At 41.8% G+C, this 27,996-nt stretch overlaps 1 protein-coding gene across 1 annotated transcript; it reads right to left on the reverse strand.

Annotated features, from left to right (window-relative positions):
* Positions 1-329: 329 nt before the first annotated feature.
* On the reverse strand, positions 330-16,987 carry impg1b (interphotoreceptor matrix proteoglycan 1b). The gene is made up of 15 exons (XM_084683179.1): positions 16,921-16,987; positions 13,495-13,716; positions 12,758-12,924; positions 11,334-11,483; positions 10,501-10,559; positions 10,151-10,338; positions 9,500-9,988; positions 8,655-9,346; positions 8,222-8,311; positions 3,330-3,549; positions 2,595-2,805; positions 2,156-2,341; positions 1,862-2,033; positions 1,042-1,125; positions 330-413 (listed from the first exon to the last, which is right to left on the reverse strand). The coding sequence occupies exons 1-15, from the start codon at positions 16,985-16,987 to the stop codon at positions 330-332; spliced, it is 3,081 nt and encodes a 1,026-aa protein (XP_084539305.1).
* Between the last annotated feature and the right edge of the window lie 11,009 nt (positions 16,988-27,996).

Raw genomic sequence — 27,996 nt, forward strand, 5'->3', positions numbered from 1 at the left:
AACCATAGATATACAGTATAAATATATGGGTATTTTAAAACATCTTAGTCCAGCATACATTGGTATTTTCACAAGGTAAACTGGTATTTTTACAATTTCCTTGTCCAGAATATACAATAATATCCATTCCTAGCCATCTGCCTGTAAAATACACCCAGTCGTGTGGAGACATGGAACTTGCATGATCATTGGTAATTCCGGTTTACGATGAGTCCACTGCCATGAAACGAAGTTCAAGTGATTACAAATATCCCCAAAACAACTCCAGTTTAAGATCTACAATGCCCAGCTTCTCTAAGACACTGTGTGGACGGGCAAGGAAGGTGCAATCAAAGGACAGTTACTTCAAAGCATTCATTGTCTGAAGTTCTTAACAAGCGGCGAGTTCGGTATTCATTTGGTGGTCGCCACGTCTGGAACAATAGCAGAAACGGGGAAGAACATAGTCGGTGATGTTATTAGTTGTCACACATTTAGAAATGCATTTGAAATCATGACAATAAAATGATTAGCCTCAAGGTGAGATTCAAAATGAAAGTCGACATAAACATGCTGTAAATTATTGATATAAAAGCATACTAGGTTTATACAGAATGACATTTAAGTGTTTGTTTGAATTATTAAATGGAGGCATAGAGGAAGCTTATATGAGACTCCTATCACTGTGAAGTTAATAATAGTTGGTTAAAATATACTGCATATTGTCAGATCTAGATGTCACACTGTGGTCTGTTTGAATGGAGCCAAAAGGTTATTACACACATCATGATTTGGTTAAGATTTGTGGCAGTGTAGGTTTGATTTGTTCAAGTAATCATAATTAGTTAAACTGAAACGTTATCTCACCTTTACAAGCGTCATAAAGCTGGAAAATATTTCATGTATACACAAGATAAGAATGTACTCTTATCCACCTCTTATCCACCTTACAGAACCACATTTTTTGGTTCCTTAACATAAAATTATATATTTATTATTTATTATCATTTAATTGATTCATAATGACAAAAAAAGAGTCAAAGTAGCAGACTTTAGCCTCACCTCAATATGTGGTATACAATTATGGAAGTCTACCATCTCTGAGACTAACTTGTCTGGTCTTGTTGTGTAGAGCTGTCTGGGCATCTGAAAAAGAACCAGAGAAACATAGATTCACTTGGTCACAAACTCCCATTTTATAAGGGTTAGCTGGAGGATTTTTAATTAAGTGTTTGGCACTAATCTAATATTAGGGGGGAAACATAATTAAGTGTGAAGTTTAATGCATTGGATTTGGCTGCAAAAAAAGATGAGTAAAAATGAGAGAATTAGGAGAATTAGAGAGCGTGTTGCTACTGTAGCTACAGAACTGGATGTGAACTCATAAGGATCTCCCAAGCATGACTTGAGAATCCATTGAGTATCCTCTTGGTGTAGCACCAAGTCTAAGTTGGGTTTTAATGTCTGACAGAACATTAAAACATGAATGGTTATACAGCAGTTAAACCCACTGAGATGAGTGAAGGATGTCAAACCCAAACAGATTACGTCATCCCAAAGAAAGTCACATATTGGTAATGCTGATGGGAGTGGAAAATTTGTTTATGGAATCACCTGAAAAACACATAAGACACTTAGTCTCTGAAGGATGCATGGTTATCTCGCTCAACTCATGGGTTATCAAAAAAGGATAGTCGGGCATGGGTTCAGTGTCTGAGTTCAAACTGAGTCTGTACCTATTAGTCTAACAGAGCATGTCTAACCAAGATTCAAAGCTATACTTTGAGACAATTATTGTAAGTATAGAATTAGTGAGTTAGTTGATCACTTTGAGGTTTTAGATTAGTAATTTAGAAGTCGCCAATTTTTATGCACCAATTACCTCAATACTGAGATGTAAATTTTCAATTGAGGGAAAACTGCTTTGATCTGATGGCTGGGAGGAACTCGATGCACACTCTAAGGTGGATACTTGAGTCAAGACACCATCGTCATTCTCAAACACAGGGTTCACTCTCAATGTGTTCTCAAAGGCATAGGGAGCAAGAGTGTGCCTGTGATAAAAAGGAGAAAGTGGTTGCAGAAACCAGGGTTTCAAAACATCGCCTCGTTAAGCCAAATGGACCAAACAGTGCGAAAACATAAAAGAAGGGGTCCAAAAAAACGCATTGCTTACACCAAAGTCACGGTCTTTCGGGTCTGTATGCATTTCTTGTTAATGAATATCAAGATGCCTATGATGGCACAAACGAGGGTGAGGCTTCCCACAAGACAGGCTACGATGAGGGAAGGGTCTAGCGGCATGGACACAAGCTCGTTGCAGCGCTCGCCGTGATAGTGCCAGTATTTACCCACGGGGCATCTGAAATGGTAAAGAGGAAACAGGTTACACTCCCACTCCCATCAGTGGCTTTTTAATACCATACAAAGCACAATTGGAGTATACTATATACATATCTTAAGATAAAGTTTATGTTCGGTTTCCGAAGATACTGATAAAATAGCAGGGCAGGAATTGAACCACGTTTTCCGTAAACTTACAGCCCTGAGCTACAGGACTGTGTCTTTGTATTTCTATTGTGTGTGGTTGTTCTGAAGGTCAGTTTGTTGTGTACCTGCAGGTGGCTCCATGGCCCTGAATGATCTCACACAGACCTCCATTCAAGCAGTATTCAGGCTCCATCTCACAGGTGCTCTGGCACGGTAGGCCGTCCACGGTACTGTAGCCTGGGTCACACAGACACTCCGCCTCCATTGTCCAGCTGTTCACCATACACCGTGAGAACTCGTTACATGCTAAGAACTTGCAAGGATCTCCTTGGTCAGCTGGGGGGAGAGAGTGTGAGAAAGAGGATAGGAGACTCTTTAGCGTGCATTGCATTACAAAGACATTCGCCTGTCTCTGTTCTGTCCTCCTGCATTTTCCTCACACACCGACAAGCAGCTAGAGGACATTTTGATTGATGTTGATGAAGATGTCTGTATTCAATAAAGTATGGTTAATGAGGTCGTGGAAAGAGATGTGCTAATCAGGAGATGTACAGTCCTTTTCCAGATTAAAATGATATTGGCTCAATACCAGTGAACAGCTGAGGGCATTGTCAGTATGCTGCCGTAGTAGGCACTATACTCACTTCCTGAATAGTCTAAGTTGGCATGCTGGTCAATAACAATTGCTCTGAGTGACACTTTTGCTATATTAAAGCCTTTCATGGTCATTACAAAGCCTTTACATGCAGACAGTATCATGCAGTGTACTGTATACAATAGTCATGCCTTTCTTACATCTATAACACTAGGTAAACTGTTATTGCAACAGTAAAAAAGCCATTTTAGACTTTGTTTCTTACCAGGTTCTATATCCAGGGAGCGGCTGTCAATCTCAATGTCCAGGCGTTTAGATGCAGCACTGCAGAAGTCTTCAAGCACACAGTGCACAGCTTGTGTAACATTGTATGGAACCGCCTTGTCTAGTTTCATCTTGCTATTCACCACAACACTCCCATTCCTGAAATTGAGGATTTCCAATTGCTTAAATCCTGTTAAGTTTGACTGCAGGTATGGAAGTAGCTGTAAAAGAGGGGAGAAAGATCAAATTAATATGTAAATTTCACCAATAAATTGATTCAGTACTATCCTTTCATCCTTTTATCTGATAATGTTCTCCTCATGATATGCTTGTATTTCATGGAGAAATGATTGAGCTTGTGTTATTATCTGCTAAATGTTTTGTTTTTCATTATGGCAGGACTAGTAAAAATGTTAACTGAGAATGGTAAATGCCTTGATGACCTTCAAGACAGACAAGTGTTCACCAATATGGTTTAAATTAATGTCTTGAAACCCCTCCAACATTTTGATGGAGTATGTGACTTTATCTTGACCATAGGAGGATGATGAATGCAAGGCTGTCATTGTAAATAAGAATTTGCTCTAAATGACTTGCCTGGTTCAATAAAGGTTGAATAAAAACAATTCAATAAAATAATCAATAAAATGTTTATTAAAAAGTAATCTCTCAGATTTTTAAAAATTAAGTATGTTTGATAAATTATTTGTTGAATTGTGTAACTGTTTCCTCCTAGGACCAAGATTTTGAGAAAGCCTCATCTCGCATGTACTGGATCACAATCCCTAGAAGGAGTATTTACAGTCTGCTATGTTAGCAATCGAAGTGAGGTTGTCATTAAACTGCCTATTGGTCAATAGCAGTGCTGTCTGCATCATTGAATGTGGTGTAAAACGTGTTGTTAGTAAGCATTCATTTCAAGAAAATCGTCAGCACAGTAAACATTTGACTGAAGTCAATAGAAGACCAAACTGATTTTCAGACCTTTACAATAACCTCCAAAGCTGACTGAACCCTACTAGTAGAACACAATTTCATCCTAAAAACAACAAGGCCAGAGCAAAAAAATACAGATCAGCCAGGTCAAGTTAAATTCCCTGAAACTTTCTGCTCAACTCAAATCTTAATTGGATTCTATCTCAAGTCTGGATAATTTAGCAGGCAGATCAGGATAGACAGATTCCCAAAGGAGCATGAATGTTAGGTAGACCAATCTTTTAAGCGGTGCCACAACAAACATCATGACATCCCTTCTCTGCCACTGCGCACACCATCAAAATTGGAAAGCTTTTAGACGTAATGGACCTTGTGAAAACCATATTCATACATCAATGGGTTTTCAGTAATAACTGCTCTCATTCTGCACCTGGGTTACAGACTAATATACGAGGCAGCAGGAAGGCGCTACTGTGAGAGGGGAGATTATGTTGCCTTAGTTCAGCCGTTTCAGGCCTGTATACCCAAAGATAAGAGGCATTAAGGGGCTCTCCTCTGATCTGGTTACTCCGCTTATCACTGGCAGGCAAAGAGAGCCAGCTCGCTATGGCTTCAATACACCTTCAGTCACACACGCTAACAGAGAAAGCGAGGGAGTGAAAGACAGCAAATGAGAGAGAGAGAGACAGAGAGAGAGAGAGAGAGAGAGAGAGAGAGAGAGAGAGAGAGAGAGAGAGAGAGAGAGAGAGAGAGAGAGAGAGATCCATGCTCTATACTGTAGTACGGCCACAGTAAAGGGCAAATGAATGGCTTTGACATTCAGCGTTTGTTAAACATTTGTCATGTCCAACATGTTAGCCACCATCTCCTAACAAACAGCTATGCACAGACTGGGTCAGAATGTCAGCATATTTTACTTTGGAATATTCCTAATTGTTCTCTACTGTAGTATGAAAGGGAATTGAAAGCAATCTTGCTCACATCAGACAACAGAAATATATTTCTACTGAGTGCATTCAGTTGGATGCAGAAACCGAAATTTTAATGTTGCAGTTTATGACAAACTCATACTTGTCCCAAGGTTACACTTGTATCTACTGGTTATTGTTTGTTAGTCCTGGTGGAATCGCTGTATCACATTTTCAGATATTGAATATGTTTATTCAAACAAATACTGTATGTTGTCTTTTAGCCTCCATTTCCAAAGTTATTTGGTTGCTACACCCACCAGTAGGTACAGGAGTAAAGGGGGAGTATACCAAAGCAAAATCAGGAGACTCACTGTACATGAAAACTTCTAACCTAACCTAGAATCACAAAGGGAGGTGAAGAGTTTTTTTTGACTAAGTTTAAATTACACATTTTTAGTTACATACATTGTACATTTAAATGGGCTGCGTAGATTAACTTAAGTATTTTTGACACTTTGCAAAACATTTTAGGATCAGAGTTAGCACTAAATTCTAGACTGTAATTTGTGTTGTTTGTCCTGAAGATCTATTTAAAGCCCATTTAAAAGACAACTCTAACACTGGTTGTACACAACATGTACTGTGAATACTTACCAGTGCCAACTTCTGACCACATTAGTGTTGACAGAAAACATTGAAACTAGACACACTGGTTAATAAGTAACGTTATAGACCTCTGGTTTGGGCAACCACTAAAAATTGGAGATGGAGTATGGATTTTAAGATTGAATTAAATGATTGAATCAGATATTTTGTCATCAAATTATTCAGACACCTAAGCTTTTTCTGTTCTTATTTCAGTTCTTAATTTTTCTTATTTCTTAACATTATTTAGTCTAAAACATATATTGAATGCAGCCGAGTTCATCTAATTTGTAAGGGAAGACATTGGAATATTGTTCATGCATTTTGTATGACATTGCAATGCATTAATGCATAACTTGAAATTCCACAGTTTGAACAATAGTATTTCTAAAGTTTCATCTATGGAAAGTGTTTAAAATGTTGAATAGATCTAAATTGCTTAGAAAGTGACAGCTATCAACTGAAGTTTTAAAATGAATTGTAATTAAACATTTCTCTTCTTAGAATATTGAATCATTTTGTTGTGGCAACCAGAAGACTTTCCCTACAATCTTCACTTTTATTACAAACCTATCTGCTTATTCCAAAGAGCAGGCAATCCCATTTGGTTGATATGTTTTCTCAGTTTAAGGCTGAGAATGTTACATAACACAGTGCACAAGTCACTTCTTAGGAACCCTAAATACTATACAATTTCCACTGGCAACTATTTGATTTGGAACTAATCGATATGACAGTATATAAAGAATTATTTTTCATTGCTGTTTCTTAATAGAGGCAGGCATTGCAACACGTAAAAATCCTTGTAACCTTGACAACAGTGTCCGGTTAAAAAATGTAAAATGTAAAAAAAGGTTTTAATGAAGAGCATCAAAGATTTCCGTTTGGATATAAATAATAATGTATGGCACATGATGGACCAGAGCAGGACTGGACCTGCTGTATCTACTAATTACAACCTGTTGGATAAATACATTTCCTGTAAGTTCTCCATCATGTATTGTAACCAGCTGCATGACTCTTTAAGCAGTAAGCCTACCCTCATCCTGCAAAGACGTGCCTGAGGCCTCATCCAGGCATGTTTGTGCGCACGCAAAACCCATTCAATTGACTGATATTGGACTAAGCTGATTGGGACCGCTAATTATGCCCTGTTAGAACTCGTCCGGTGCCTGCACTAACCAGAATTACCTAAAGCCTCTTACCCAGTCTCAAAGCCCAGAGCCACACAGTGCAGAGACCACAGCAAACACTGGATCCCATGATGCAGACCACCCTGGACTATGCACATGCGCTGAGCCATGTTCAAACGGAAGGGTGTTGTGAGCAAAGCTCACATCCGTCAATACAACTAAAGACTGCATGTTTCCGACTTCAGTAGTATCAGGGCTGTGGTAAGCCTCTTTTTTATTTCATCACAGCATCAGAACTATTCATTTGTACATTCAGTTTCTCAGTCTCAGTTCATGAACCATCATCAGTGATTATAATTCACAAACACAGGCACCCAACTTATTAAAAAATATTCTAATTAGGTTTTTGAATCATTGAATCAATGAGCATAGCTTAACTTTACTGCAATGCATCTTTCATCAAAATGCACTAAAGTAAGCTAAAGCAAGCCATATGCACAAATGTCAGAATTTATTACATATTTTATGACACACATGTTTCTGTGAATATAAAACACCTGGAAATACATCTATCATCCATAACTCAATAATAAAATTTTCCCAAACTCTAACCAATGCAGCAACTATTTGACTTGCTCTGTGGTCTCAGAAAACCTGTTGACGAGAATGAATTTGATATCTTATTTCCAATCAAGTTAACATAAATGAAAAATGATGTTTAACATCCCAGCTTGTTTAACATCCCAGCTTACACCCGACACATCAAATTATACTAGTTAGTCACCAAGTTTGACCAATATCTATTGGAACTTGACATTCCTAAAAATTCTATAAACATTTCAAAACATACTGTGACTATCAAACTAACCAAACTGAGTCCCTGAGAAACCAAATCTTGATCAGAGTGCACAACATTTAAGGCAATACACCCCACACTCATAGACAAAACAAACAAGGAATATGAAATCAGTTCAAAGGAATGGTTCATCTCTGTAATAACAACTGACTAAACAAAAAGTGCATTTCAGAAACTGCAGGTACAGAACTGTTGGCATTTGTTAGACAAAGTTGGTTATAGAGATTTGAACCGTTGGTTAATGCTATTAGTTGGCAATTATTGAATGAAGAAAATGTTGAATTTTGAGAAGAAGACTAACTTCTAGGTCAGTTTCCAAGATGTTAGTACCTACACCAAGAACTGTTAGACAAGAAAAGGTTTGTGCTCTCTCTGAGGCACGACAGATATAGTTCCAATATGGAAATAATACCGGTATCGAAGCTAACGTCCTCTGAGTCTTAGTCCTAGACTTACTGGAAGCTCCAGGATTTGGCGAGTCTCTGTGCTCAGAGAATTGTGTCTAAGTAAAACAAAAATATTTAAATCTTTATCAGACCATGTGAAAATAAAAGCAAAAAAAATTACCAATAAGCTGCAGGATTGTAAAAATTGCTTATGTTTAAGGAGAATAAGACATCTGCAGCAAGAACACAGCTAAGTGAGGATAAGGCTCTCAGTGCATCCTCAACTGTGTACAGTGAAGAGCCAAAAATGTAACAACTATTACTTTCAAACCCAAATCACTTATTGTACAACATTAGCTTATCAAGTGGTGTTAACACCCCATCTTGGAGCTAAGAATACAAGCACGAGAGAAAGGCATGCATCAAGATGACATCAAGCACAAAAGCATGTTTACCTACCAGCTCGAGAAACGTATTCTCCAATGATCTGTATTCAGGGGAGCTCTTGTTGAACAGGTCATCAGAAAACATCATGTTAGTGACCCTCAAGCTAAAGAACACCACTAACTCTTTGCTCTTGTCCACGCTGGTCATCAGGGGGGTGCTCATGTGTCTGAGGGCAGGAGGGGCGGTGGACTCAGAAGGCTCTTCGTCCCCTGGGAACCCACTCCCGCTGTCCTCCTCCAGTGTATTCGTGGCCTCCGTGCCATCCTGCTCACTCGGCTCCACATCCTCCCCCAGGTCCGATTCATCCCTGGGCACCTCCACGGGGGCGGGGGGCACCGCTCTCTCCCAGGCCTCATCTCCATCTCCACGGGGGGCTGATCCAGGTTCAGGGCCTTCAGGAATGAAGAGGTTATCATCTGTCTCCTCCATGGAATCCATTGGTTCTTTCTCTTCCGCGGCCTGTTTGAGGTCATCTTCAGGTGGTGGGATTGGGTCAGCTGACAGGAGCTCTGTAACCAGGGGCAGGACCCATTCTGGTTGGGTTGGGTCTTCCTCCACTGGTGCAGGGATTTCTGGTAAATCAACCTCTTCAGGTTCTTCTTCTATAGATGCCGTTGTAGGAACAACTTGATCTTTGTGATCTTCGTCATCTTGTAGCTCCTCCATGTTGTCCTCTGAAGCCATCTCAGGGCCTTTTAGTGGTCCTTAAAAAAATAAGTAGAATTTCAGATTATATTCACCTCAACTGTTTTACATGTAGAGAACCAGATTTTACTACCCCATCTCAGTCACAAAATACACAGATACATCTACTCTCTCCAATCGAGATGGCCGGTTACATGTCCTCATACTCTTACCTTCCTCCACCTCAGTCTCAGGTGTCACAGAGGATGCAGTCTCCTCCTCCACAGACACTGTGATTAGTTCAGTGGAGGGCTGCTCTGTAAAGGCCACCAGCGTGGTGACAGGTGGCATGACCACAATGACTTCCAGCGGAGAAGCCACCTCCTCAGATGCCTCCATGGATGAAGGCTCCTCCTCCAGGACTCCCTCCCCAGTGAGCTCCTGTATGGGGGGAGCTGGGAGAGCCTCCACAGCAGGTGAGGCAGTAACCTCCTCCATGGGCTCCTCGGGAAAGAAAGGCAGGTAGGTGTAGGTATGTGGTCTGACCGTGAAAGCCTCCAGAGAGTTGTCCTCCACCGCTGCCACCGTGGGGAAGAAACCCCCAGCTGGCCCCACACCCTCCTCCAGGGAAGGCTCCGTCTCCGCTGTCAATCCAAAACCTTCCGAGACAAGGGTCTCTAAGGGTGTCACACCTAAGACTCCCACTGGAGAAATGGTGACATCTAAAAAAAGGAAAAGAAAAGGGGTTGAAAAATGAGACAATGTTGATTATTTAGGAACATCTATCCCCTTCAGTATTAACTGTCATTCATACTCAAATAATGCTGCTTCTTGTATTCGTGACAGGGCACGGGGTCTGTCACTTGTTCAGTTTCAGTGCATACCTAGCTCAAAATGTAGCGAATGGATGTCCGCAAGCAGTGATGTCTCTTCACTCAAAGCCTTGGCAACCATGTCCTTCAGTAGAGAGCCATCTGCCCCTGTGCCTGGTTCAAGAGCACCCATGGCGTCATCGCCATTGTCCGAGTCCCCATCAAACACCACGGCATAGCGGACAGACAGATCCTCGGATCTGAACAACAGGGGGAAGGTCAGATTACGACAGTGTGTATCTCTTTGCAGCATCTTACATCTGTGTAATGAGTTGCAAAGAGGGCATATACAATAGGGCATGTTCAATAGAAGGACACATTTAGCATAGAAAGTAGCACAGCACTCTGTTCACATCACCCACCGAAATCCTAGCACTCGGATCTCTTTAAATCCTGGCAGTTTGTCAAAAACATGAAGCATCTGTGGAGAAGAAGAGAGTGTAAGTTACCTTCAGGTAATGCATCTATCGACATTTTTCCAGAACGCCTCCGGATGTGATGTTCACTCTCAAACAAAACAACATCACAGAATGTGAGAGATATCCACCGAACAGAAACACTAAAAGAATATGAATTTTCATAAATTCCCATTTGCCCTGGGCTCTTTGATATTTTAAATGTGTTCTACACACAGCAGGCTCTTTTCCAAGAATCATTTATTAGGTTTACTTATTAGTTTACATGCACTCCACATGCAGTCTCTATTCAGTCTTTAGATGTTGTCCAATACTTGGATTTCCTCTTGCTTGGACCCTTATCATAAGATTCTTTCAACATCAAGCTGATTGGGGAAGTCAGGTATGCAAGACCAAGTAAAGGCCATCATTGTGGTAGATATGCTTTGGGCCTATCAAATAAATTCTTCCTTTTTTAGAACTGGACTAATTAGCGCTATTTACTCCTCACGTTTCTCTCAATGGAATATTGGCATTAGCATGGAATACAATGTTGATTCAGAGAACCATTGGCTCACCCAAACAATGGAACTACAGTCACAAAATCGTACCACGGCAACCATTGCTTTAAGTGAAGGTAAAACCTCAGGATTATAATAACCTTTCACACAAACACACAGTAGCCTTTAAGAGTCAGATTTGTAAAGCCACAGGACCAATCGTGCTAATCAGGTTACACAATCTATAGATTTCCACTTTGCTTTAACATTTAACATCATTCCCCCTATGGCAGACCTTACCTTATCCTGCAGTTCTTGTGTGATGTCATGGTACAGTGGGGTTTCTGGGTCATTCAGCAGCTCACTGTAACCAGGGTCCACAATGGTGACGCTGAACTCCACCACCTGCTCCAGAAGCTCCTCAGAACCGACGTTGGGACTGTCCGATGACTGGTGAACCCAACAGTAGCCATGCAGTTGTCAATGGCAGTGTGAGGCCAGACTGATCCTTTGGAATGAATAATGCTGGTCCTAGTACAGCCAGCAGAGACTGTGTCAATGTCAACCTACCTCTGCAAATTCAATTGGAATCTTCAGCAGGGAAGATGTCCTTGAGCCTGAAAGAAAGATGCATTGTAAGCATTTTTATGTCATTTACTCATTTCATTTTCATAGGAATTTTGATAAAAGGGGGGCACTTACATTTCTCTCCTTCAGGCCTTCCTGGCTCAGCTGTTCCAGCACTGGAAAGCAAAATGTATCATTCTGATTGATGTGTTTCAACAATGTATTCACGATACATTGACTATACTTCCATAATTTCCTGGCCCTTAACAAGAATCTTAGCACAATACCAGAGATTTGGTAAAAAAGTGAAATCCAAGTATTCTGGACAGTCATCCACACTCATGAGAACAACACATTTAGTCATTTAGCAGACGCTCTTATCTAGAGCAACTTACAGTTAGTACAGGGACATTCTCCCCGAGGTAAGTAGGGTGAAGTGCCTTTCCCATGGACACAACGTAATTCGCACGGCCGGGAATCGAACCGTCAACCCTCTGATTGGTAGCCCAATTTTCTAACCGCTCAGCCATCTGACCCCACAATACATTAAATAAGGCCATCAAAAGTACAGGAGTGGATGTATCTGTGTTGAGGCGACTGGGGCATGAATTGAGTGTTCCATATAACACCTGGCCTGGTCTTAAAAGCGTTGAATGGGTGCTTCAGAGACTATCTGCAGTAGATGGCTCTCCACACAGTGTCCTGTCATCACATCCTCATCTTACACTTCTCAGAGCGCTTAGTTTCTCTGAGTGCTTCTCAACAGATGTTTGGGATTGGCTTGTGTACAGTATTAGCCTCCGGAGGAAGAGACTGTTGGCAGTCCTTCCAACTCTTTGTAGTTGACACAAAAATACCAGCGGGGTGTGAAACTCTAATTTCCCTTATCTGCTCACATCTAATTATCACACATATCTGGCTTTCATCAAACTTTTTTCAACACATTATGAAGAGGAATAATAATTCTCTTTACCTACCTCTCACGTTCAGCTTGCTCCTGTGCAGCTGCCTGCACTCTCTAAAATAAAACCACCACAGACATGCATGGTTATTACAACGTTGTTTTTGTGTTGTAGCACCTTTTACAAGACTCATTCCGGAACCACAAATCAAGTCTTAAGTTTAAGGGTCAGAATTAAAGCTATGTGAAGACCCACTCTGGCCACCATGTCTAGGTGTTCCTGGGTGCTGCTGAAGTTGCGCGCCAGGTCGTCCAGACAGAGAGAGCCGTGATGGCAGGCGTGGACCCAGTGTTTGTACTCCTCCGAACTGGGAAGCCTGTCCAGAAAGACACGGAACGCCTCCCACACCGCTTCCTGACAAACTAAACACACAAACAGACCACCAAGCTCCTTAAAAACCTAAAACAACCCTCTGGAAGCTCAACTCTTGAATATTGGTCATTCGTTTATCCCATGTGCTTTTCTTAGATTCACCACAGTAGTTCCTTCCATCATCACTGCTGTATGTCTCTGTGTTGAGTACATTAAATTAGAATTTTCATAAATTTCTGTTTTTTTTATGAGAGGATTAAGATGAAATTCTGTTTCTGAAAACAGTCACTGTGGAAACTTCAAAGCAAGCAATTATTTGTGTAACTAATTAAATCTGGAGACAACAATATTTTTACTCAGTGCTGACACAATGTTTTTGAAAGGGCTTATTCTGGCACAGCTCATCTGGACAATGAATACGGTAAGCTATTATCAAAGGAAAACACTGGTTAAGTGTCAAGAGTGATCTCAACATTCAGTCACCTCCAAACCATATTCTTAGTTTTTACTTCAATACTATGTCATTCTTCAGTCATGTTCCATAACAAACAATAGTAGAAATCTTGCTAAGTGACTGGTGAGTCAGTCACTGCATTGTAAGATCATCTAACAACACTTACTTCTGAGTTTGTAGTAAGCTCGATGGCTGGTGATGACCTCTTTCATACTCTCCTGAGGACAGACTTTGACCCCAGTGGTGAAGAAGGTTGACCTTTTCGTCCGATGCCTGGTCAGGTCCTCTATCGTCTTGACATTGGTAGTGTGCTTAATTTGTCTGGATGCCTCCAAGAAGTGCCTGTACTTGACATCCCTGATGTCTGAGAAATCTGGGCCTTCTAGGTCTACAACAGGAGAGTAAAGATTGTTTGTCTCTGATCTTATGAACAGCTTTTTTTGTGTGTACTTTCATGCATGGTGTGCTTAACTATGTTATTATGCAACAGGTTAATTTGACTAAAGAATCCCAGACCAAATATATAGCAGCAGAGCACAATATTGCAAAAGTGAGAACCTAAAAATGAATCTTTAACTTCACAAACAATGACTTCTTCACAGTGATCAGTCAGCAAAATCGACCATAGTCATTATGCATTTCTCCTCTGAGCTACCTTTCTCTGCCTCAGCCATATCTCCGGTGCTAACCTGATCTGACACAAAGAGTGTTTAAAATTCCAGGTACTAAAACTGTCAAGGCTGTTACCTAATGGCAGAAGTCAAGTCCCAGTGTTTTAGAGGAGCAATTGGCCTTCACTGTTAGAGGTTAAAAATAGATAGAGGTGTGGCCTTGAGAAGATTAATCTCTCACATTAAGGATACGTTAAATACTTTTTGGGGGCTAGGCACTGCACAGAGGAACTTCAGACCAGCAGTTCAGGCTGGCCACGTCTTCTCAGAAGGGATAGACTCATTTTTTGTAAAATTAAAACAAGTGACCTCATGACCAGTTGACAGATAATTATCTAGAAATATTTGTGACTAAAGTACTTAAGTAGCTAATTGAATTTATTGTGGTTTGTAAAGTCAATCCATGTTCCCATTCAGAGCTGTTGAGTGTTGATGAGCCCCCACTGACACTAATTGTGATGTAGTTGACTTCACTTTTACTGTTTAGTTGACAATTTCACAATTTAAAAGTCTCAGCCTTCGCTGTAAGCTAGTGTCATGAGGTTAGGCAAGTCATTTAAGCCTGTGAATTCTGTCACTCATTTAGTATGAAACAAGATGGCTAACTTCAGAGACACAGCACACCTCTTTGTTTGGTTCAGGAAGCGGAAAGAGAAGGAATGAGTGTTAGGGATGTAAATGTTTGATGCTTTAGAGTGGAAGTCTCTCGAATTAAAGGGTTCAGTTCAGTGTTTTTATGATAACCATACGATTGACCATTTGTGCCATCTAGACCCCTGAAGAGCTATGGTGGGTGGACAGATCCTCCTAAACTGGCCCAGGGGCAGGGGCGGACTGGCCATCGGGGATACCGGGGGGATCCCTGTGGGTCGACGGGGTTGGGATGGTCCAAAGTACCGGCCCACTTCCATCACCTCCCTCTGACATCGCTGGCACCTCCAACTATTTTCCAGTTTACACATCTTGAACAAATATAATTTGCTCTAAGACCATCCAAAATCACTGACTTTCACTGAGTTTTATGCTCCTCCTTGCAATCAGTATTCACACTCATGGTGCCTCTTTTTTTTATTATTCTGAAGTGTCTTCTGAAATGTGTTCTTATGGACTTTGGACGTTCAATGCAAGAAAAGATATATATGATGTAATTTCTTTGTACTTTGTACATCCAAACTAATGTTAAGTGTATGAGTATTTTTCCACGTAGGCCACTGATTGGTTGATACGTGCGATGCATTGATTGGGAAACTCGCCGTGTACTGAACGAACCGCGCGCCGTGTATTGAGTGGGCCAGTCTGAACAGTAATTCCCGGGCCACTTTTTCCCCCCAGTCCACCCCTGCCCAGTGGTCAGCCTCTCTGAGGTGACTAGGTGACTGTGCTGACACTTTATGCTCATGTACTGCACAACAGTGACCTCTATCAATCCAATGACAAAAGGAATATCATATCCCTTCTTGGACAACAAATGGGACTAACAGGAGTCACGGTTCAAGAAAGTCAAGAATCAGTTTGTGCCCTGAGTCATGATCTAAATAGTGTCCCATTGGTGGCTTTTTCTGTTTGCTTTAGGACTGATGTATCTCATACATCCGTAAACTGTAACAAGACATACTTTACTGTACATTTCATACTCATGGATCACACAGCCTGGTCGAGAAAGAAGCAATGAATAACTTGATAGGAACAAGCTCACAATAAAACATTTAGTTATGTTTTCTTTTTATTGAGGTAATAACTGTAATAAAGATCAATAGCGGCTTCAGGAATGACCTATTTAGCTCATTACTAAGAATGAAAGTGCCAGGAATCGGACCAGAAACGATGCAATGTTTATGCTGCCACGCATGTACAATCAGTTTCCATCTCACAGCATCAAAATCACCCTCCCCTCCCCCCCAGTCACCATTCAAACACTCCTTTCAACACTAAACCATATCAGAGCAATCATTTCCAGAACAGTGGGTTATGTGTATTGATAATTAACTGAGTATGTTATTATGAAATGTTATTATACTTCCCAGTATTAAAAACCAGAGGACACAGATTGAGAAATTGGTCTCAGAAATTCCATGGCCCCAGCCTCAGCCTTGGCCTCAGCCCTGGCCTCAGCCCCTACGCTGGGTTGCACATGGCCAGACATGGGGGCCTGAAGCAAGGGTAACTGGTCTCTAGTACAGAGCACAACAGCAAGGGCCTCACAGCAGAGTTACAAGCCAGAAAAGATTAGCGTCCTGCGCTACCGATTACAGAATGCTCTTTTGTTTTCCACTGTGGTAATGAACTCAGAACTCAGCAGCCATCACAACCAGAACTGAACTGAACACAGCCCAATATTCTACAGAGCTGTGCTGCAGAGCTGTGGACCAAATAAAGGAACAAAATAAATCAATCCAAAACTGTATCTAGGTATTGTCTAGCTCAAATCACATAAGAAAATACATGACTGTGATCCACATTAACACAGTGTCACATTGAAATGTGCTCATTGAAGTGTCCCGGTAAGTAGAAGACAATTACACTCCATCCAACACCAACAGGTGTGATTAACGTCTACTCTCTAGACAGGAGCATCTGCTCTCAATCCAGTTGTCGAAGTGAATGTATGTTGCCTTTATGCACCAAACAAGTTCCAACATTTTTCACAAATGTTCAGTTCCTACTCTACTTTGTGAGACATCATAATGATGACCAAAAAGTTGGGCTCAGTGAACAACTCAGAATTTTCGGAATCAGCATAGTGTGTTCTGAGAGTGTTTCTTCTCGCCTAACTGAACTTACATCTACTCAAGCATGTAGCATTGTCTGTCTCCATACTGAGACAGCAAAGGACATATTAATGCAAAGACAGGAAGCAAGCAAACAACACAGGCAGACAGTAAATACTATTACAGGTCCCCTGGAGTGGGGACTGGGCTTACCTCTGATTTGACTGGCTTGGAGTGTAAACAGAAACAGGGTGAGGAACAGCCCCGCTCTCAGTAGCATGATGGAGCTGTTCAAGTTTTCATTTGTGCAGAGACAGAGAGAGAAAAAAAACGTAGTGAAGTCCAGGATGCCCTGCCAATGAGCCCCAGTCCAAGAGAAGGAGGATGGAGAAGTGTCCCAGTTCCCAGCTTCCAGCCACAGAGAGCCAAAAAGGGGGAGTGTGCTCCTCCGCAGGGTCTGTGTCTGCTGCAGGTCAGGACTCCTGGTAGAGCGACTCAGGCTCTTATTGACAGGGATGCCTGGATAGAGAGTAAGGAATCCTGCAGACCTGAATGGATGGATGGATGAGAGAGGTGGAGTGGTGTGTGGATAGATCTGTCTCCCTCCACGGTCAGAGTGACAACAGTGACGAGGTTAAAAAAGCAGGTGCTGTTTCGGGAATAATCTGTTTACCTTCGGCTCGATCACGGTAATCCCTCCTCACCCACGTGGTGGCCCGGCCTCATCCTGTTAGCAGCCTTCTGGACTCACATCTGTTGGCGGGGGCTTCGATCCGGCGGCCCCACTGACAGCCACTGGCCCGCCTCGAGTCTCCCTAAATCCCCCAACGATCCTCTGAAACCCCGGTATTCAGTGGATCCCTCCCTCTCTCTCTCTATTCCTCCTGGAGTGAGCCTCTTACCCCAGCCCTCCCAGTGCGCCCTCATCCTGGTCCAGGCTTGCACCAGATCCCGCCACACCTCCCCCAGTGCCAAGATCACGGGCTGCCAAGCTGTTGGAACAATGCGCTTTATCCCTGCTCTGAGAGAGTAGTGGAGCGAGGTTGGGGAGTCTCCGCTGCTGGGGGTAGGGTAGCCTCAAGACCCACACAGCAGCTAGACTCTTTATTGGTGGGGTGTTTTGTTGAACTCTGAAATACATTGACCAGTTTCACTTTTGTGAAGTGACAAGTGACATGGCAAAAAAATTGCCATGTTGAAATACGGTGATGTGAAACCTGTGTGTTCTCAAAGCTGCACTGCCCACTCCCCTCCACCACCACAACCCTGCGCTTCACGTGTCGGCATAGGGGGGGTGGGTGGAAGTGGGGGGGGGGAGTGTCCTACAGTTGTCAGAGAATTGCTTTGCTCCTGTGTTGCTCGACTGCCTCCTTTGTGAGTGTGTTATGATGGATAGAACGGATGAAGTGCTGTCTCCTTGCCAGGCTGTGTGCCCCCACCCCCCCTGCTTTGTTGGCTGCACATGGTCAGTTCCGTTAGATTCCACTCAGACCCATGATGCGGACAGGAGACACATTCTTTCTCCCTGTCCTTGCTTTCTCCAGCAAACTATTCGAAAGTTTCATCTGTCAGTCCTTTCCTCTTGCCATCCAGGCTAAATTGACAGCCCATCGAGACCCCAAATGAGTTGTTTTGTGAGACAAAGTGCCTTCCCTCTCACTGTCTATTTTGATGGCCCTAGTCCTATCTGCCCCACTGCTGAGATCGCTCCTTCCTGCCTCACCAGCCTGAGAAGAGGATTACCAGCTCTGGTCTCTTGTTAACATTTTACTGAAGTAAGCCTCTGTCCTCAGGACCAAATCCTTCAAGGGGTTCCAGTCAGCAGAATCTCTAACCTTTGACCCAGCAGCGCCTTTTGTGGTTATTGAATGTCTCCGACATTAGTAGAAGTAGATGCCAAAGGCTAAAGTATGTGTTTTTTTCAGACTTTTAAATTTATGGAATGGAAAATGGAAATGCTCTAAACATTGAGATTTATCCTGGGGAACATGAGTTGTTGTTAAAATGCCCCCCAGAAACCAATTACCCCAAATCTATTTAACAAAATAATCCCAAGTAATTTGCTGCTGTTTTTGTCATTCACATTATAACATACAACTAAATAATTGTAAGACTGAAATTGACTCAACAACAAGGTAATGAAGTTGCTGCGCATTTAAATACAGAGTATGTAAAAACTTTTGATTAATTTAGAAATGTATTCAAATTAATTTTGTATTATTTATTTTCAATCTAAATTTATAAAGACACATTCAACATATTTTGTGCTCTGAATAAAATTTCTCCAAAATAGACTTTGGCTTTCATCATCATCCTCATCCAGCTTTAAACGCCTAAATGCAAAAAAGAAAAAAAAAGAACAAAAGACACATCTTCGAGTGCTATGTAGATTGGTCACTGCAGGGAACCTATTAAAAAGGTTCCAGATGGAACTCTAAAATGGTTCCTTTTGACCTGGAAACGTTTCTACGTGGAATATTTATCCAGAGACAAGCTGTCACTCTTCACCTGAGTGTGTCTTTTACCCAACCAGCAGTCCCTTTCCGAGGGGCAGGTAGAAATGTTTTGGATAAAGAGGGCCGTTACAAATTTGGTGGTGCTTGCTCAAAAGTGCGCTCACCATTATGATCGAGGTTAATCTACTTGTCTTTCTTCTTTTTTTACCTTCCTCAGCTTATTGTTTTTTTTCTTGGGATCAGGGTCAAGGGTCCCCTGTCAGTTTGAGGTCAAGAGGATTGAGTTCTAGGTTCAGATTTAGGATTAGGGAAGGGTCAAACTTTTCATTCTTACTGGGTTCAACACATACATGCATACAGTGTGTGTCCTTGACCTTCAGTAGGTGTTCATTGCGTATTTTAAACAATGATGAACACATACTAGATGTGACAGCTGGTTTATATAGCCCACAAGTGCATTCGATATTTTTCAAAGTCATAAAGGCATGAGCAACCACCCTATACATCTTGCTTCATGCAAAGCATTTGATGGCCTAAATACGTCCATTGATTATTTAAATCAATTATTTGATCAATTGTGCAATTAAAGGGGTCTACTTTCATTAAGCAAAGGGTCATAGCGCCAGCTGTCTGAAAATGATGACCTCACTTTAAACAGAGAAAAGGTCTCTTGGTGTAGCTGCTGACAGAGTGAGCAGAAAGGGATGCTCTTCGACTTAAACACTTAAAAGTGGTCGGTCAGATGGACACAGGGAAGGGCAAATCAGAAGGTTTCAATGGTTGGCTCAATGACATGAGTCAGCTGTCAATTAATAGACAATCAATAGAGGATCAGGGAGTCTGTTTATTCAGTTTGCTCGAACAGGCACATCCCCACTCTGAAATCCCCTGCACTTCAGCCCTGAGCCTTTCCCCTGATGGCTTCCCCTTTTCACCCACCAGTGACCACCCTCAAGTCTAATATTAGAGAGATAGACATCAGCCTCTGGTGTAACTCTCTCCACTTTTAGAAAATCCTCTCAGTTGATTACCAGCCTGGCCCAATGCCGTTCGAGTTGCTGACTGGTGGCAATGACACATTGACACCTGTGACATCATGGCGCCTCCTCTGTGTGACCTGGCTCCAGCTCATGACCCAATCCGGCATTCTTCAAGAGGCGAGATGTTCTCACTCTCTGATAATCTTAGATTATGTAGTTGTCCAACTCCACTTAATGTCTCTTTCATTAAGCTGAGCAGTCATTCACTTTCCGTCTGACTAGCAGGCTTTGCTTTTCCTGTTGGGTTAACCACCCCTTCTGCTGATCCTGCCTGGGAGCTTGTTGGATGTGGAACTCTTCCTCAGCTCTTCCTGCTCTACCACGAGGTACACCGCCGACCTGGAGTAACGGGCATGTGTGCAAACATCCAGCAGGGGGCAGAGTATCGATGTGTACTCAGGTCGAGACTGATGGAGGAAAGCTACAAGAATTGTTTGACGTAATTCTCTGAAAAGGACACAGGGATAAGCTATATGGACAAACAAATAACATATTGAGAAATAAACCTCTCATTCCCCAATCCCCTACTTTTGACTAAAACTCATGAGCCTCTGAATTCTCTGAGCTGCTGTCCCACCTTTGACCAACTAACTGCTGACTGTCTTACAACATCCATTTGAGTCAAAAAGTCATTGGTACTGCACACAAATAATCTCTAATTGACCTACTTTTTGTATTATGCTGCTATAGTATTGCTATGCATGTGCAAATGGAACAGCACAGAAGTTCCCTATTGTTGGACTCTTTTCATTCAGAACGTGTGTTACCACAAGTCTGCTTTTATATTAACCATTAGTTCGACCCTCCCTCTGGACTGTATCTAAAGAGCTGTGACCGCCCCCGCCCCCACCACCACCACACACACCTTACCCCACCCCCGAGAGGTAGCCGTTGTTGCTCAGCTAGGATAACTTCCTCTATGATGAGCAGCCGTGAGCCCTCCCTTAGAGGCTCCATATGTGCAGACCACCACTTCACCGCTGGAGGAAAAGCAATTCACTTTGATTGCAGCACTAAACGTCCAGCTGGCCTGCAAACCAAAGGTAAGAAAATTGCAGGCAGAGGAGATTGCTCTGAATGAGGGGCAACGGAGTGTAACCGACTAACATAATGTATTCTGTCAGCAGTGGAGAGACTTGATGCTGTAACATGGAAATGAAGCACAGGGCTGCTGTAAAGCACACCTCACTGGTTCTGTCAATATGGCAGGGCCACAGATATGCACACAAACACACATGGAAATGTACACACACATGTATTCACACATACACACACAAACACACGTTAATAGACAAAGGTCAACAGAAACCTATATTGAATACTGATGTCCACTTGGATGTCTGTTGAGTCCCCACAATAGAAAAGAATAGAACAGGATGTGTGTCTCTTTTGTTCTTCCTACAAAAACTTGCTTTTGTGAAGACAGACATGACACCTAGAGGGAGATCTCTCCTTCTGAAAACCAGAACTCCAGAACAAAAGACAGAAAAGAGTGAGAGATGGAAGTAAATAAGACAAGGTAAATAATTGATTCTCTTGAAGATGCAAAAAAAACTGGAGTGTTGTTCTGCCATCTGAAATACTTTAGATATTCAGGAGTGCTAAAACAGAAGTGCATTACTTTTTGCATAACAAGTTCTTGCAGGTTAATCTACATCACAAATCACAAACATAAGTGCAATCAGTTAATGGCATTAGTTGACTTGGTTTACAAGTAAGAATTTGGTATTTATAGATATACTGGTTTTTATTGTTCAGAAATCACAGAACACACCAGGATTTGGCCCCACAAAAATGTTATCATCTCTTGATATAAAGTGCCCTTGTGTTCAGACAGTCCAGAGCTGACAGTAAACTCCAGGAGATTAATTGGCTCTGTGTTCTCCTTCTGAAACTGCCCTGGAGGGTCTCAGGAGAACTCTTCCTGATGTCCCTGGAGAAAAGAGAAGGTAAAAAGGCATCAGAAATGGGAGACTGGCAGACAAGAGGGCTGGGTCTCCAGGACTCCAAGAAAATGGAGCCCATTTATCACACTCTCCGCAGCCAGCTGTGATGACTAACTGGCAGGGAGGGGGAGGAGAAAGAGGGTCGGCAGGTGGGTCTGGCTGACTGGCTGGAGGTTGGAGGCTGGGGGAGACTGGGGAGACAGGCGAGGGTGCTCAGGTCTGCTGAGATTAGGGGAGATGGTTGAGAGAAGGGGGAGGCAGGCAAAGACAGCGGGGAAGACAGGTGGAGAAAATTAGGGTTTGAGGGGATGGGGGAGGCAGAAAGAGGAAGAGGTAGGAAACCAGGCGAGTAGGAAAAGTGGAGGAAGTTGATGAACTGAGTAAAAAACCTGGAGAATGGGGCAATGGAGTGAGGTGGGCCAGCTGTTAGCTTTTCAGAGACATGTCTGACCTGCAGGACAACACTCTGCCTCGCTAGGGGAACAAAACTGCAGTACATCAGCTCCAACCCCCAGAGAGACACCAGTATAAGGTAACTATACCCTCCTGAGACCCAACAATTCACTCCCTTTCCTCAATATTTGGACATTGGTTTTAGGCTACTAACTTTGCAACCATGCTTCCCTTTGTTTTTATTTCTTTGGTCAACATAAGAAGGCATTATGGGATTTTTAATTATTTTATTCATGTAAACAACCTCAGGAATAGCTGTGTATTTCTAGTTAACTAAGTTAGAGATGTAACACTGTAACAAATAACAGTATGTTGTGACATTTCTTACTCTTTAACTATCTAAGTCAAACTCAAGAACATTATTGTATGTAAAACCTAGAAAATATTTTTTACTGGTCCCAGGAAGTTTAGGAGTCTGCCCTCCTCTGAGGCTGCTATCGGTTTGCGTCGGTGAAGGTTTGGTGGTAACTGGTAATAGAGTGATGTTGATGCCTCTAAACAGGAAAGAGACTGTGTGTGTGTTTGTGGTGGTAGAGGGGGGGGGGTGTATGGCAGCTCATATAAAAAAAGAGGAATGGCGTTATCCAGTGATTAGTGGACTGATGTAATGCACATGATCAATCTGTCCAGTCAGAGAACTAAAGTAAAGTAAGAAATTATTTTGGGGGGTATCTACAGATCTTTCAGTTGCTCTGCTGTGGGTGAGTGCACTGAACTGATTTATGAAGACCTTGGATTAACTGTCATTCACACAGCATAACATCAGTGTAATGCAGGGTTGGTCGTTTCTCAACCTAATGGCCTTGGTCTCCAAATGTTTCAGTTCACTACAGTAGTTCACTACAGTAGTTTCTTAAAGTAAATATGTTGTTCCTTACATAGCAGAAACAATCAAATGTATATTATTAATGTTTCCTCATTGCATGAATAAAGTATTTTGTCACAAGTGGCAAACCTTAGTAAAGCAACCCAAAACAAATATATACAATAGTTATATACAATATATGCACACAAATGTGTATTTAAAGGTCAAAATACATTGTCTACAACTGGAATACAAAGTAACCTCATTTATTTAAACCCCGTCTCGCACGCCTTGGAAAATGGAATTACCTTTCTTACCTTTTTTCAGCACTAATAGCTTCTGTGACATTTTGTGTTCTTATCGTTACTTTGAATTAGGATCCACAGTGGAATATGAGCCTCTCATCTTTGAAATCTAAAGGTTAATAGACCATGTGTTATCAATCATTCACAAAGTGAAGAAAGAATTACATTTGAATAATACACAGTTCTTGTTGAGGTGGAATTATATCTTTGCTCTATATTTTTGTGTATGAGCTAACAGGATTTTCACCAGTGATCCATGTATTTTGCTGTTAAAGGCAGACAGGCAATCATTACACAACATGCCCCCCAGTCAGTATTGATCAGCCTAAATTCTGGCTGTGAGTAAAGACTTCATCTTGTACCATCGTAAATGGCAGTCAACCGTTTATCAAGATGTGCGTAGGTGTATGTGAAAGAGTCATAAATAGTGAGAAAGTGTGTGTGTGGGGGCATGTGTGTGAGCGTGTGTGCGTTGGTGTGTGTGTAAGCGTGTGTTTGTGTCTATTCTTGTGTGTGTCAGGCAGAGAAAAAATAAAATAAAATAAATGAATCTCAGTAGCCTATCCATAGTGATGTTCATTCCTCATGCACAGATGTGGACAGACAATATATCTGTCTGGGGTAGTGGGGTGTTGAGAGGAGCATCCCTGCTCATGGGCCTCATCCCAGGCTTGAAACAACCTGCAGTGGGGCCCTGTGGGGACAACTGTTAAAACAAATTGTTGTCTAAACGCTATATTCATCATCCAGATGTTCAGTGAACCAGCACATGGCCTGAAAGAAATAGTTTTGATGCATGAAGTTGTAATTTGGTGCATAGTTTTTCATTTTAAAAAGTCTCTGGTGTAAACATGATAGTTAGAAGGATTGAGTGTTTGTTTTGTCTCTTATTCACGTCGATGATATCTGTTTTAATTTTGGTATTTAACTTGAAAAATGTGGGACCTAGAGGGCACTTAGGCATCTCACATACCTGTATCCAGGGCCGAATTAAGACATTTTGAGGCCTGGGGCTAATTACCAGAATGAGGCCCCTATATCACCCCGACGCACATCATGACACGCACACACATCATGACACGCCAGGTGCCCTGACACTTCAGTGCTTTAAAGTCCACAGAGCCACTCTATAAATATGATCAGTTTAAACATGTGACTCACCATCACCGTCATCACATCAGTGATATTAAAAGGCCCGTTTTTGCTCATTCTCAATGCAAACTCATCAATGAGCTCTTCAAAGTCCAGTTGGCGCAGTATGTCATGCTCTATTGACTAGGGATTCACCGAATCTAGGATTTGGTTTCGGCCGAATATTGGGCTTTTTGACGGGAGTAGGTTTCGGCCAAACCTTTGATTTTCTTTCCACCGAACCCGAACCCTACGCTTGCACATTTACTATTGTGTTAACATTTTAAATGCATGCATTAAATGCATGTTCATCTCGAAGACGAGTTTGTTCGGAATCAGCTACGTAGCAGGTCGACTGACTGATTTCCTTCTCATACAGTCCAGTAGCGTCACAGTGCATTTCCCTGTTGAAGCCCAGCTTCAATGGTCTGCTTTGAACAGTTTTTTTCAGTACTTTGAAACTATACGGTCATTGGATGAATGCTGCGAAATGCTACTTCAAATCAGATTTTCCATCTGGTTGTGATGAAAGAAAGCAGAAGTGACTTGTCGCTGAAGTGCTCTGAAAACCAGGGTGTGCACCAAAAACCGAGTTGTGCTATAGGATAACCTAATCATAGAATTCTATAGAGGCCTCTGAGTTCCGATGCCTGGCACATTGAATTTCAAAGCTTTATTAATCTGTCAATGGTACCAGGCTTCTGAGAATTGTAAATGCGCTTTATGAGATCAGAGAAAGCACACACCATCATTACCACAGTCCATTTATCAACATTTGGGAGCAAAATGGGTCCAATTTAGTCACAATCAGGTGTGCTTGTAAGTGTAACTGGCCAGAAATAAGACAATGATTGGAACCCTATTCCAGGCCCCACCCACACCTGTTACTGCAAGACTTTGGATTTACACAGTCAGAGGTATAGTCTCTCTTTGCTGCACCCTTCAGAATTACTCAGATGGTGCTGATTATCCCAGAGTGCTTTACTGTAATCTGGTCGTTTATCACCACAGACCATAGATTGTATTTGTCACCATGCCTCTACCCTTTGATGCAACACGATGGGGTGAATTATTTACGTGCTCGTTCTGTGTCAAGGTCAATTGAAATTAGTCAAGGGATAAGGAGGGTAATATTGTGGAGGCAGACGGAACTTTGAGAGTCCATTGTTCTTGATGAACGCTGCATTCTCAAAGGACATGGAGGGTGAAACAATAAAGCTGTTTAGCAAAGCTGCGTACCAGATAAGCATGCTTTATGACTTCATTACATCTGCATGTCTTTCCTGATTCATTCTCCAACACCTTCCTTCAACCTACAAACCTACCTCAGAGAGCGCCTGCTGCAGGAGACTTAAGTGGAACATAAATCATGGTTGTGAAATGAGCTGTTGTGCTTTATGCACATGTGCATATTTCTGCTGGTAAGGCTGGAGAACACTAGAGACATTGATTGGCTCTATAACTTTATAGATTTAGAACTATTCCTTCATTGAAATGACATATTGTACCATACTACCCCGACTGCAACTACTCTCTCTCTATAAAATATTCATAGTGCATGTTCTAGGTCAACCAAGTCTTAACATGAGGAAGCCATGTCTACCATGCTGAAGTAGCTGTCATGTAATGTTGGGGATCCCCAAATAGGTTGCAAATCAAGTCAACCTGTTAACAAAATAGTTTTCCCTAACACACTGTTCCCATAGATATGGTGAACCATGTTGAAAATATTAACTTTGAATAAATATTATTATTTATTATCCATACATGGAGAAAAGAAGAGGTGTTTATTGGTGCACAACGGATGTTATTGATTAACTCTAGGTGACACCATCTAGAGCTTGCCTGAGATGACTGGATGCTACAGGTGAGGCCTCGCTAGTGAGGGTACAGTTCATGGAGACAGACAGGTAGATTTAGGGGGCTAGGGGCTGGGGGGCGGGGAATTTGAAAGGCAGAGATGTGAGGTTGAAGGAATTGGGGGAGGGGTAGAGAGGCGAGGGCAGGGTGGCGAGGGAGGGAGGGATAAGATTTGGGGGGCTTGCATGAGGTTGGAGGGGAGTGTAGCGAGACGAGGAGGAAAGTAATGTGTCGAGGGGGAGGGGAGTGATGTCGGACCAGGTGAGAGTGGTGAGTTCACACTTTAGTGAGGATCTCAGATACACAGATGATCTCGTTTTGTCTGGGAACCAACCAGTGATGTGCTGTTCCAGCGAACAGATAAAGGGACATGGATGGATGGATTGAGAGTTTGACATCAGCCAGTTTTCACTTAAGTGCTTCCTTTCACCATGTTGTCCACAAGAGGGAGCAGAGTAGCTCCTCCAATACCTTCTGCCTAATAAGGTTAGGTTAAATTTAATTTAGTTTTCTGTAAATTAATGGATTTGAAATGTAATTAATTCTTTACATTTCCTCATTACATTTCTGAAATAGAGCAGTTGGAAACAAACATGTCTTAGCAGCATGCCTTTATTTAACAGTTTTTCTCAGAGTGAAAAGAGGACTTCCACACTTGGAGAGATTCAAGCAATATATTTCACCAATGTCAACATGGATTTCATAAATACTCTCATAAAGATTTATCATTGTTTCAGTTTCTCCTTTTTTCTCATATAATGTGACTCAAGGCAGTGAATTGACTGGCTGAGCGATACAGACACAAACACAGATAAACACACTTCCTATGTGTGAGGATACAGTTCAAACACACTCACAGGCATACAGTCACACTTAGTTAAACATCACATGTTTGTTCATTAAAATTGAACTTATTCATCTGCTCTCAAAAATAACTGGGTAAATATCACCCATAATAAAATCTGTCTATGCCTGTGTTTGACATTCAAGTTGTATGAATCTAAATCCTATTTATACCTATTACACAACAAATGACACCATTACAATTGCGAAGATGATCATTTTAGCATTCTGCATTTCTTGGATTAAAACGATATTAGCCTACAAATGAAACACCACAACCTGTGAACCAATGCTGTTGATTGATTCAACCAGATGAAACCTAAGCTCTTTTTAATAATTTATCCACAGAATAAATATACATACATCAATGTTGAGTTTTGCCAAGAAAACAAAAAATATTTTTACACACAGAAGTATGCAAAACAAAACAAGATTGAACAAATGTAACAA

Source organism: Hypomesus nipponensis, chromosome 3 (assembly GCF_054491055.1).
Source record: "Hypomesus nipponensis isolate SF chromosome 3, ASM5449105v1, whole genome shotgun sequence".
In the NCBI taxonomy this organism is placed as follows: Eukaryota; Metazoa; Chordata; class Actinopteri; order Osmeriformes; family Osmeridae; genus Hypomesus; species Hypomesus nipponensis.